The following is a 12,987-nucleotide window of genomic DNA, read 5'->3' as shown; positions in this document are numbered from 1 at the left end:
AGCTTTTAATCAGGGTCCTGGGGAGCGGGATGGGGACACCCCCATATCCCAGTGGGAAACATCCCCTTGTCCTGTCCTTGCATTCCCTATGGCCATTGCCAGGATCCTGGTGAACGGGATGTGACCCCCCCCATACCCCAATGGGAACCCATCCCCTTGTCCTATCCCTGCCTTCCCTATTTCCATCACTGGGATAATGGTGAATGGGAAAACAGCCCCCTTTTCCATACCCCAATGGGAACCCATCCCCTTGTCCTATCCCTGCCTTCCCTATGGCCATCACTGTGATCCTGGTGAGCAGGATGTGACCCCCCCTTCCATATCCCAGTGAGAAGCCATCCCCTTGTCCTATCCCTGCCTTCCCTATGCCCATCACTGGGATAATGGTGAATGGGAAAACACCCCCCTTTTCCATACCCCAATGGGACCCCATTACCTTGTCCTCCCCCTGCCTTCCCTATGGCCATCACTGTGATCCTGGTGAGCAGGATGTGACCCCCCCTCCATATCCCAATGGGACCCCATTACCTTGTCCTCCCCCTGCCTTCCCTATGGCCATCACTGTGATCCTGGTGAGCAGGATGTGACCCCCCCCCATACCCCAATGGGAACCCATCCCCTTGTCCTATCCCTGCCTTCCCTATGCCCATCACTGCGATCCTGGTGAGCAGGATGTGACCCCCCCTTCCATATCCCAATGGGACCCCATCCCCTTGTCCTATCCCTGCCTTCCCTATGCCCATCACTGTGATCCTGGTGAGCAGGATGTGACCCCCCCCCATACCCCAATGGGAACCCATCCCCTTGTCCTATGCCTGCCTTCCCTATGGCCATCACTGGGATAATGGTGAATGGGAAAACAGCCCCCTTTTCCATACCCCAATGGGAACCCATCCCCTTGTCCTATCCCTGCCTTCCCTATTTCCATCACTGTGACCCTGGTGAGCAGGATGTGACCCCCCCTTCCATATCCCAATGGGAACCCATCCCCTTGTCCTATCCCTGCCTTCCCTATTTCCATCACTGGGATAATGGTGAATGGGAAAACACCCCCCTTTTCCATATCCCAATGGGAACCCATCCCCTTATCCTCCCCCTGCCTTCCCTATTTCCATCACTGTGATCCTGGTGAGCAGGATGTGACCCCCCCTCCATATCCCAATGGGAACCCATCCCCTTGTCCTCCCCCTGCCTTCCCTATGGCCATCACTGTGATCCTGGTGAGCAGGATGTGACCCCCCCTCCATATCCCAATGGGAACCCATCCCCTTGTCCTATCCCTGCCTTCCCTATGGCCATCACTGTGATCCTGGTGAGCAGGATGTGACCCCCCCTCCATATCCCAATGGGACCCCATTACCTTGTCCTCCCCCTGCCTTCCCTATTTCCATCACTGTGACCCTGGTGAGCAGGATGTGCCCCCCCCATATCCCGTTATCCTCCCGCACCCCTCACACGCGATGCTTGAGGAAGAACTTGCCCCAGTAGCGGCCGCGCAGGCGCAGGTCTCGGGGGCTCAGGTACCTCCGAGCTCCCATCATGTTGGCGCTCGCCACGCGCTCGAAGCTCCAAGGGTTCTGGTTCCGGGCCTCCCTCTCCTCCTGGTCCCGGTGCAGGCGGCGCAGGCCGGCCCTGCTGACGGGCACGGCGGGGAAGGGCAGCTTGCGTGCCGCCTGCCGCAGGAAAGGTTCCACGTGGCGGAACTCGCAGCGCCCGCCCAGCTCCAGGAGCAAGCGCCCGCTCTTGACGGCCGTCACGTAGCGGTCGATGGGGCCTTTGCCCCCTCCCATGCGGTGCCCCAAGCTCTTCTTGCTGAGCGCTTTGGAAGGGGCCGGCAGGCGCCAGATGGCGAACATGGATTTGGGGTCCATGGAACGCCCGATGGTCAAGCGCAGCATCTCCAGGTGGCCCCAGTGCAGGTAACCCCCGCCGAGCGCCTGTGGGGGGGACAGGGGGAAAGGAGGAGGTGATGGGGAAGCACCCCACAAACAGCACAGCGGGAGGCGGGCCCCCTGCGGCAGGGGGGCTGGTGATGGATATAGGGAAGGCAGGGGGAGGAGAGGGGGGGGTTCCTGTTGGGGTATGGGGTGTGGGGGTCCCCATCCTGCTCACCAGGATCACAGTGATGGGCATAGGGAAGGCAGGGGGAGGACAAGGGGATGGGTTCCCGTTGGGATATGGAGGGGGGGGGGTCCCCATCCTGCTCACCAGGATCACAGTGATGGCCATAGGGAAGACAGGGATAGGACAAGGGGATGCATTCCCATTGGGATATGGAGATGGGGGTCACACCCGTTCATCATTATCCAGTGATGGGCATAGGGAAGGCAGGGGCAGGACAAGGGGATGGGTTCCCATTGGGATATGGAAGGGGGGGGTCACATCCTGCTCCCCAGCATCCCAGTGATGTCCATAGGGAAAGCAGGGGCAGGACAAGGGGACGGCTCCCATTGGCTATGGGGTGTGTATCCCCATCCTGCTCACCAGGATCCCAGTGATGTCCATAGGGAAAGCAGGGGCAGGACAAGGGGACATTTCCCATTGGCTATGGGGTGTGTGTCCCCATCCCGCTCCCCAGGATCCCAGTGATGTCCATAGGGAATGCAGGGGCAGGACAAGGGGACGTTTCCCATTGGCTATGGGGTGTGTGTCCCCATCCCGCTCACCAGGATCCCAGTGATGTCCATAGGGAATGCAGGGGCAGGACAAGGGGACGTTTCCCATTGGCTATGGGGTGTGTGTCCCCATCCCATTCACCAGGATCCCAGTGATGTCCATAGGGAATGCAGGGACAGGACAAGGGGACGGCTCCCATTGGCTATGGGGTGTGTGTCCCCATCCCGCTCCCCAGGATCCCAGTGATGTCCATAGGGAAAGCAGGGACAGGACAAGGGGACGTTTCCCATTGGCTATGGGGTGTGTGTCCCCACCCCGCTCACCATGATCCCAGTGATGTCCATAGGGAATGCAGGGGCAGGACAAGGGGACGTTTCCCATTGGCTATGGGGTGTGTGTCCCCATCCCGCTCACCAGGATCCCAGTGATGTCCATAGGGAATGCAGACACAGGACAAGGGGATGTTTCCCATTGGCTATGGGGTGTGTGTCCCCACCCCGCTCACCAGGATCCCGAACTGCCCCTCGATGAAGTCAGTGGCCACCCGGGAAGGGCCGCGGATGTCCCGGAGCTGCCGCGGCTCCCGCCGGACCTTGGGCACCGCCGGCGCCTTCTCCAGGAACTTCAGCTTCGGCTTCTCGGGGATCACGATACCTGGGGGGGGGGGGAATGTGAGGGTAACCAGCACCCCACTGACCCCATGGGAGCCCCGGGGGGCTCCAACCCATAGAGCCCCATTAGAGCCCCATAGTGGGGTTTGTCCCCCATAGAGCCCCATTATACTCTCATTGGGGGGCTTCTACCACACAGACCCCCATTATACCCCCATGGTGGGGTTCCCCCTCATAGACCCCCATTATACCCCCATTAGGGGGTTCTCCCTTCAGAGACCCCCATTGTACCCCCATAACAGAGTTCTTCCCCCATAGACCCCCATTATACCCCCATGGGGAGGCTCCCCCCCATAGAGCCCCATTATACCCCCATAGTGGGGTTTGTCCCCCATTATACCCCCATGAGGGGGTTCCCCCTCACAGACCCCCATTATACCCATAGTGGGGTTTGTCCCCCATAGACCCCCATTATACCCCCATTACGGGGTTCTCCCTTCAGAGACCCCCATTGTACCCCCATAACAGAGTTCTTCCCCCATAGACCCCCATTATAACCCCATGGGGGGGTTCCCCCCTCATAGACCCCCATCATACCCTCACTGGGGGGCTTCTACCATGCAGACCCCCATTATACCCCCATAGTGGGGTTTGTCCCCCATTATACCCCCATGGGGGTGCTCTCCCTCCATAGACCCCCATTATACCCCCATAGGGTTTTTTTTTCCCCATAGACCGCCATTATACCCCAATGGGGGGGGGCTCTCCCTCCATAGACCCCCATTATACCCCTACAGTGGGGTCTGTCCCCCATAGACCCCCATTATACCCCCATGGGGGGTTTCTCCCCCATAGACCTCCATTATACCCCTAGGGAGGCTGTTCTCCCCCCATAGACCCCCATTAGACCCCCATGGGGGGGGTATTCTCTCCCCATAGACCCCCATTATACCCCCATGGGGGGTTTCTCCCCCCACAGAGCCCCATTATACCTCTATGGGGGCTGTTCTCCCCCCATAGACCCCCATTATACCCCTATGGGAGGCTGCTCTCTCCCCACAGACCCCCATTATACCCCCATGGGGGGGTGTTCTCCCCCCACAGACCTCCATTACACCCCCATGGGGTCTGTTCTCCCCCCACAGACCCTCATTAGACCCCATGGGGGGGTTTCTCCCCCCACAGACCCCGATTATACCCCCATGGGAGGCTGCTCTCCCCCCATAGAGCCCCATTAACCCCTATGGGAGGCAGTTGACTCCCCACAGACCCCCATTATACCCCCATGGGGGGGTTTCTCCCCCCATAGACTCCCATTATACCCCTATGGGAGGCTGCTCTCCCCCCACAAACCCCCATTACACCCCCATGGGGGGTTTCTCCCCTCATAGACCCCCATTATACCCCCATGGGGGGGTTCCCCCCCCCATAGACCTCCATTATACCCCTATGGGAGGCTGCTCTCCCCCCATAGACCCCCATTATACCCCCATGGGAGGCAGTTCACTCCCCATAAACTCCCATTATACCCCCATGGGGGCCGTTCTCCCCCCATAGACCCCCATTATGCCCCCATGGGGGCCGTTCTCCCCCCATAGACTCCCATTATACCCCTATGGGAGGCTGCTCTCCCCCCATAGACCCCCATTATACCCCCATGGGGGCCGTTCTCCCCCCACAGACCCCCATTAGACCCCCATGGAGGGGTTTCTCCCCCCATAGACCCCCATTATACCCCCATGGGGGGGTTTCTCCCCGCATAGACTCCCATTATACCCCTATGGGAGGCTGCTCTCCCCCCATAGACCCCCATTATACCCCCATGGGAGGCAGTTCACTCCCCATAAACTCCCATTATACCCCCATGGGGGCCGTTCTCCCCCCATAGACTCCCATTATACCCCCATGGGGGGGTTTCTCCCCCCATAGACTCCCATTATACCCCTATGGGAGGCCGCTCTCCCCCCATAGACCCCCATTACACCCCCATGGTGGTGTTCTCCCCCCATAGACCCCCACATCCCCCCCTCACCGCTGTAGTCCGGGGGCATCACCAGCTTCTTGAGGCCCGCCCGGGGCGCGGTGACACCGGCGGGACCTGGGGACAGAGCGGAGCTGAGGCAGCGGGAACGGCGATCCCAGCACCCCGGACCCGGGCACACAGGGCCCCATTGTGCCCCATTGTGCCCCATAGAGCCCCACAGAGCCCCACAGAGCCCCACTGAGCCCCACAGCGCGGCCCCATCTGACCTGCCCGGGTCAAGAGCGGCGCCAGGAGCCGCCATCCCAACATGGCCGCCACCACTTCAGTACCGGTAGGGCGTCGCCATGTTGTACGTCCCTAAAAGGGGCACTTCCGGTTGTTGGTCCCCTCCACACACCCCACCCCCCCCACCGGAAACACGGAGCAGGAACTTTAGTTCCGGGTGGAATTCCCACTGCTTTGGGGCGTTCCATGGGGTCGCAACTCCCCCCATGGCCTCGGGGTCCGGTTGAGCCCCCCCAGCATCCCTCCCCATGGCGTCCCACACACACAAACACGCATAGGGCTGTGCTGCGAATGATGCTTTATTGGGGGGGGGGGTCCCTCGATGGGCTCAGTAGGTGCTGAACACAGCCTGGATGTGCTCCCCGTCCTGCGGCTTGTAGAGACCGACCCCTGCCGTGCGGGCATGGGATGAGCCGTGGGGCACGGGCCCCATCCTGCATCCCTGCCGCAGAGCCATGGCATGGGCCCCCCATGCCATTATAGGTCCTTCCCAACCCAACCCGTTCCATGGATCCATATGATCGATGGATCCATTCCAATGGATCCTCTTGCCCTGATGTTGAGCCAACCCAATGGATCCCACCCCATGGGAGCAGCTCCCATCCCACCTCCCATTCCATGGATCCATTCCAATGGATCCTCTTGCCCTGATGTTGAGCCAACCCAATGGATCCCACCCCATGGGAGCAGCTCCCATCCCACCTCCCATTCCATGGATCCATTCCAATGGATCCTCTTGCCCTGATGTTGAGCCAACCCAATGGATCCCACCCCATGGGAGCAGCTCCCATCCCACCTCCCATTCCATGGTTCCATTCCAATGGATCCTCTTGCCCTGATGTTGAGCCAACCCAATGGATCCCACCCCATTGGAGCAGCTCCCATTCCATAAATCCATATGATCGATGGATCCATTCAATGGATCCTCTTGCCCTGGGGCTCAGCCAACCCAATGGATCCCACCCCATTGGAGCAGCTCCCATTCCATAAATCCATATGATCGATGGATCCATTCCAATGGATCCTCTTGCCCTGGGGCTGAGCCAACCCAATGGATCCCACCCCATTGGAGCAGCTCCCATCCCACCTCCCATTCCATGGATCCATTCCAATGGATCCTCTTGCCCTGGGGCTCAGCCAACCCAATGGATCCCACCCCATGGGAGCAGCTCCCATCCCACCTCCCATTCCATGGATCCATTCCATGGATCCTCTTGCCCTGATGTTGAGCCAAACCAATGGATCCCACCCCATTGGAGCAGCTCCTATCCCAGCACCCATTCCATGGATCCATTCCATGGATCCTCTTGTCCTGATGTTGAGCCAACCCAATGGATCCCACCCCATGGGAGCAGCTCCCATCCCACCTCCCATTCCATGGATCCATTCCAATGGATCCTCTTGCCCTGGGGCTGAGCCAACCCAATGGATCCCACCCCATGGGAGCAGCTCCCACCCCTCTCCCATTCCATGGATCCATTCCAATGGATCCTCTTGCCCTGATGTTGAGCCAACCCAATGGATCCCACCCCATTGGAGCAGCTCCTATCCCAGCACCCATTCCATGGATCCATTCAATGGATCCTCTTGCCCTGGGGCTGAGCCAACCCAATGGATCCCACCCCATGGGAGCAGCTCCCATCCCACCTCCCATTCCATGGATCCATTCCATGGATCCTCTTGCCCTGATGTTGAGCCAACCCAATGGATCCCACCCCATGGGAGCAGCTCCCATTCCATAAATCCATATGATCGATGGATCCATTCAATGGATCCTCTTGCCCTGGGGCTCAGCCAACCCAATGGATCCCACCCCATTGGAGCAGCTCCTATCCCAGCACCCATTCCATGGATCCATTCCAATGGATCCTCTTGCCCTGGGGCTGAGCCAACCCAATGGATCCCACCCCATTGGAGCAGCTCCTATCCCAGCACCCATTCCATGGATCCATTCCAATGGATCCTCTTGCCCTGGGGCTGAGCCAACCCAATGGATCCCACCCCATGGGAGCAGCTCCCATCCCACCTCCCATTCCATGGATCCATTCCATGGATCCTCTTGCCCTGATGTTGAGCCAACCCAATGGATCCCACCCCATGGGAGCAGCTCCCATTCCATAAATCCATATGATCGATGGATCCATTCAATGGATCCTCTTGCCCTGGGGCTCAGCCAACCCAATGGATCCCACCCCATTGGAGCAGCTCCTATCCCAGCACCCATTCCATGGATCCATTCCAATGGATCCTCTTGCCCTGGGGCTGAGCCAACCCAATGGATCCCACCCCATGGGAGCAGCTCCCATTCCATAAATCCATATGATCGATGGATCCATTCAATGGATCCTCTTGCCCTGGGGCTCAGCCAACCCAATGGATCCCACCCCATTGGAGCAGCTCCTATCCCAGCACCCATTCCATGGATCCATTCCAATGGATCCTCTTGCCCTGGGGCTGAGCCAACCCAATGGATCCCACCCCATTGGAGCAGCTCCTATCCCAGCACCCATTCCATGGATCCATTCCAATGGATCCTCTTGCCCTGGGGCTGAGCCAACCCAATGGATCCCACCCCATTGGAGCAGCTCCCATCCCACCTCCCATTCCATGGATCCATTCCAATGGATCCTCTTGCCCTGGGGCTGAGCCAACCCAATGGATCCCACCCCATTGGAGCAGCTCCTATCCCAGCACCCATTCCATGGATCCATTCCAATGGATCCTCTTGCCCTGGGGCTGAGCCAACCCAATGGATCCCACCCCATGGGAGCAGCTCCCATCCCACCTCCCATTCCATGGATCCATTCCATGGATCCTCTTGCCCTGATGTTGAGCCAACCCAATGGATCCCACCCCATGGGAGCAGCTCCCATTCCATAAATCCATATGATCGATGGATCCATTCAATGGATCCTCTTGCCCTGGGGCTCAGCCAACCCAATGGATCCCACCCCATTGGAGCAGCTCCCATCCCACCTTCCTGCAGAGCATCGCTGCCGCTGAGGAACCGCCAGTACGTCCGATCCGCGGCGCTCCCGGCCAGCCCGTGGATGGACACCACCATGATCCCCCAGGACGTCTGCTCCGTCTGGAAGCTTCCACAGAGGCACATAGGGGAACCTGCCCCTAAACCCCTTGGGCCCTCCCCTATGGAGGCTATAGGGCTCACCTATAGACTTATAGGTCACCTATGGGGTCTATAGGTCTCATGTACAGAGTTACAGGTCTCAACTATAGAATCTATAGGTCTCATCTATAGAGTGATAGGTCTCACCTGTAGCATCTATAGGCCTCCCCTATAGAGTTATAGCTCTCACCTATCGAATCTATAAGTCTCACCTATCGAGTTATAGGTCACCTATGGAGTCTATAGGCCTCCCCTATAGAATTATAGGTCTCACCTATAGAGTCTATAGGCCTCACCTATAGAATCTATAGGTCTCCCCTATAGCATTATAGGCCTCACCTATAGCCTCTATAGGCCTCCCCTATAGCCCCTCTAGGTCTCCCCTATAGCATCATAGGCCTCCCCTATAGAATCTATAGGTCTCCCCTATAGCATTATAGGCCTCCCCTATAGCCCCTCTAGGTCTCCCCTATAGCCCCTCTAGGTCTCCCCTATAGCATCATAGGCCTCCCCATAGAATCTATAGGTCTCCCCTATAGCATCATAGGCCTCACCTATAGAATCTATAGGTCTCCCCTACAGCATCATAGGCCTCCCCTATAGCCCCTCTAGGCCTCCCCTTACAGCATCATAGGCCTCCCCTATGGAATCTATAGGTATCCCCTACAGCATCATAGGCCTCCCCTATGGAATCTATAGGTCTCCCCTACAGCATCATAGGCCTCACCTATAGAATCTATAGGTCTCCCCTACAGCATCATAGGCCTCCCCTATAGAATCTATAGGTCTCCCCTATAGCATCATAGGCCTCCCCTATAGAATCTATAGGTATCCCCTACAGCATCATAGGCCTCACCTATAGAATCTATAGGTCTCCCCTACAGCATCACAGGCCTCACCTATAGAATCTATAGGTCTGCCCTACAGCATCATAGGCCTCCCCTATAGAATCTATAGGTCTCCCCTACAGCATCATAGGCCTCCCCTATAGAATCTATAGGTCTCCCCCACAGCATCATAGGCCTCCCCTATGGAATCTATAGGCCTCTCCTACAGCATCACAGGCCTCACCTATAAAATCTATAGGTCTCCCCTACAGCATCACAGGCCTCACCTATAGAATCTATAGGTCTGCCCTACAGCATCATAGGCCTCCCCTATAGAATCTATAGGTCTCCCCTACAGCATCACAGGCCTCACCTATAGAATCTATAGGTCTCCCCTACAGCATCACAGGCCTCCCCTATAGAATCTATAGGTCTCCCCTACAGCATCACAGGCCTCACCTATAGACCTCGGGGTTCTCCTCGGCCGCTGCCTCCATGACCTGCAGCAGCGTGGAGCCGGCGGGGACGCGCACGGCGGTGCTGAAGCCGAAGGGCTTGCCCTGGAGGCGGTTGGTGACGGAGAACAGCACGGTGATGGGCTCCGCTGCCGGGGATGCGGGTTACGGGGCGGCACCGGGGATGCGGAGCAGGAGCATCCCTCCCCTTGGGGACCAGCGGTACCTGCGGCTGCGGGCGCGCGCCGGGAGGAGCAACCCGCGCTCGCCGCGTCCAGGTAGGTCCTGCCCAGCAGCGCGGGCACGAGCTGGGCGATGGCCGTGGGCAGCTGGAAGCGATGCTCGGACACCGCGGCCACGGCTCGGGAGCAATCCCATCGCCGAGGGGCGTAAAAGGCCCCTGCGGATTGCAGCGCCTGCGGAGCACGCGGGGAATGGTGGGGCCGCGGTCGCGGATGCCGGTGGGGTCCGTCCCACGCCGGCCCCGTGTACCTGCATGGCCAGCCCCATGCTGTAGATGTTCCCTATGAGGCCGCCGCTCTGCTCCTGCTCGTCCAGGAAGGCGATGGTGACCTCGGCCACAGCCTCTCGGAGCAGGTCCCGCACGTCCTCCAGGTCCGTGCGCCCATGGGTGCACACCAGCGCCAGCACCGCCATGGCCCGGGTGTCTGGGACATTCCCCCCCCCCCCCACCCCCACCGTCACCATCGGGATGTGTGGGGCTGGCAGAGGGGGGTGCAATGGGGCTGGGGGCGCTCACCCACGGAGAGGGGGCTGGAGGGGCTCAGCAGCTCCTTGGCCAGCTCCACGGAGGCCTCTTGGTAGCCACCAACCCCGGCCAGGCACAGGCTGAGGGCGTCCAGGCTGACGCTGTAAAGGGTGGTCCTGGGGACACCTTCGACCTCTGCAGGGGGAATGTGGGGTGGGGATGGGGGGCGATGGGGGGTGATGGGGGGGGTGGCGAGGAGATGGATGATGATGGGAAAATGATGGGGGGATGACAGAGGATGATGGGGGGTGATGGGGATGATGGGGGGTGATGGGGAGGTGATGGGGAGGTGATGGGGAGGCAATGGGGATGTGATAGGGATGATAGGGAATGATGGGGATGAGGGGGAGGTAACGGGGAGGTGATGTGGATAAGGGGGAATGATGGGGAGATGATGAGGAGGTGATGGGGATGATGGTGAATGATGGGGATGATGGGGAGGTGATGGGGAGGTGATGGGGAGGTGATGGGGAGGTGATGGGGAGGTGATGGGAGGTGATGGGATGATGGGGAGGTGATGGGGAGGCAATGGGGATGTGATAGGGATGATGGGGAGATGATGGGGATGATAGGGAATGATGAGGATGAGGGGGAGGTAACGGGGAGGTGATGTGGATAAGAGGGAATGATGGGGAGGTGATGAGGAGGTGATGGGGATGATGGTGAATGATGGGGATGATGGGGAGGTGATGGGGATGATGGTGAATGATGGGGATGATGGGGATGATGGGGAGGTGATGGGGAGATGATGGGGAGGTGATGGGAGGTGATGGGGATGATGGGGAGGTGATGGGGAAGTGATGGGGAGATGACGGGGAGGCAATGGGGATGATGGGGAGGTGATGGTGATGATGGGGAATGATGGGAAGATGATGGGGAGGTGATGGGGAGATGATGGGGAGGCAATGGGGATGATGGGGAATGATGGGGAGGTGATGGGAGGTGATGGGGAGGTGATGGGGAATGATGGGGAGGTGATGGGGAGGTCATGGGGATGTGATAGGGATGATGGGGAGGTGATGGGGAATGATGGGGAGGTGATGGGGAGGTAATGGGGATGTGATAGGGATGATGGGGAGATGATGGGGATGATAGGGAATGATGGGGATGAGGGGGAGGTAACGGGGAGGTGATGTGGATAAGGGCGAATGATGGGGAGGTGATGGGAAGGTGATAGGAGGTGATGGGGGGTAATGGAGAGGTGATGGGAGGTGATGGGAGTTGGTGGGAGGTGATGGGGAATGATGGGGATGGTGAGGAGGTGATGGGGATGATGGGGAGATGATGGGGGGAAGATGGAGGTGATGGAGGTGAGGGAGATGATGGGGATGATGGGGATAATGAGGAAGTGATGGGGAGATGATGGGGGGAAGATGGAGGTGATGGAGGTGAGGGAGATGATGGAGATTATGGGGATAATGAGGAAGTGATGGGGAGATGATGGGGGTGATCAGGGATGTTGGGGGGAGAGGATGGGGAGGTGATGGGGGACGACGGGGAGATGACGGGGGGGCAATGTAGAGGAGATGATGACGGAGAGAGGACGGGGAGAGGATGGGGAGGCGCTGGGGACGCAGGCAGGAGGCAGCCCCAGTGTCCCCCCCCCCCCAACATCCCACCCTACCCATGTTGGCCAGCTCCCCGTCGGTCGCCTGCTGCAGGATGCGGAGCAGGTCAACGCTCAGCCCCAGGGCCTGGACCTGCTGCGGGTCCTGGCAGGAGGAGAGGAAGGCGAGCACGAGCAGAGCCACCTCCCCCGAGGCCATGTCTGTGGGGACAGGGGGATCGGAGCGGTACCACCAGGCCCTATGGGATGCGGGGAGCATCCCCTGCCCCGCTCCTACCTTTCGGGGCCCTCTTCACCGCCTCCTCCTTCAGCTGCTGGAGCAGCAGCTTCTGCGCTTCCCTGCTGGAGGAGCCGGCCAGGTTCAGGGCCAGGAGGACGCTGGGGTTGGGGCTCGCATCCTCCAGCGCGGAGCTCTCCAAGCGCTGCAGCAGCTCCGACACCAGCGCCTGTGGGGCCGCTGTGGGGAGAGAGGGGCTGGGGGTCACCGGGCCCCCCCCCCCCCAAAACAGGGTCCCGGGGCCCTTTATGGCTCCTGGGCGCCGCACTCACCGCAGCCCTGCGCCCATGGGGCACCCAGCAGGGCCAGCAGGACGCCGAGGGACAAAGGCACATGGAGCATCCTCTGGGGCCAGAGCAGCGCTCTCGGCTGCCCAAGCCTCCTTGGTTCCTTATAACAGGTCCCGGTGCCCTTTCCCGGTCACCTTCCCGTAGCCACCGTGTCACCGCCAGGCACCGCCGGCTTATCT

General features: G+C 59.5%; 2 protein-coding genes across 2 annotated transcripts; both read right to left on the bottom strand.

Moving 5' to 3' along the window:
- Nucleotides 1-1,450: 1,450 nt before the first annotated feature.
- Nucleotides 1,451-5,548, bottom strand: MRPL16 (mitochondrial ribosomal protein L16). Its single transcript, XM_061479294.1, has 4 exons — nt 5,478-5,548; nt 5,260-5,325; nt 3,122-3,270; nt 1,451-1,937 (listed from the first exon to the last, which is right to left on the bottom strand). The coding sequence occupies exons 1-4, from the start codon at nt 5,518-5,520 to the stop codon at nt 1,452-1,454; spliced, it is 744 nt and encodes a 247-aa protein (XP_061335278.1). The 5' UTR covers nt 5,521-5,548; the 3' UTR covers nt 1,451.
- Nucleotides 5,549-5,798: 250 nt separating this feature from the next.
- Nucleotides 5,799-12,860, bottom strand: CBLIF (cobalamin binding intrinsic factor). Its single transcript, XM_061479295.1, is given in 9 exon segments — nt 5,799-5,886; nt 8,473-8,591; nt 9,910-10,106; nt 10,109-10,321; nt 10,398-10,573; nt 10,666-10,809; nt 12,299-12,442; nt 12,519-12,698; nt 12,791-12,860. Coding segments are annotated over 9 exon segments (1,305 nt in total). The 3' UTR covers nt 5,799-5,824.
- Between the last annotated feature and the right edge of the window lie 127 nt (nt 12,861-12,987).

This window comes from Pezoporus flaviventris, unplaced genomic scaffold, assembly GCF_033815535.1.
Source record: "Pezoporus flaviventris isolate CSIRO_AGI_PZ_B2104156 unplaced genomic scaffold, CSIRO_AGI_Pfla_v1 ptg000145l, whole genome shotgun sequence".
Lineage (NCBI taxonomy): Eukaryota > Metazoa > Chordata > Aves > Psittaciformes > Psittacidae > Pezoporus > Pezoporus flaviventris.
This window is presented reverse-complemented; position numbering and strand designations above follow the sequence as displayed.

Coding starts and splice junctions, on each gene's coding strand:
- MRPL16 (XM_061479294.1), bottom strand. CDS start 5,520: ATGTTGGGATGGCGGCTCCTGGCGCCGCTCTTGACCCGGGCAG. Junction 3,271..5,259: donor GATGCCCCCGGACTACAGCG/GTGAGGGGGGGA, acceptor CCCCCCCCCCAG/GTATCGTGATCCCCGAGAAG. Junction 1,938..3,121: donor AGGGGCAGTTCGGGATCCTG/GTGAGCGGGGTG, acceptor TCCCCCCCACAG/GCGCTCGGCGGGGGTTACCT.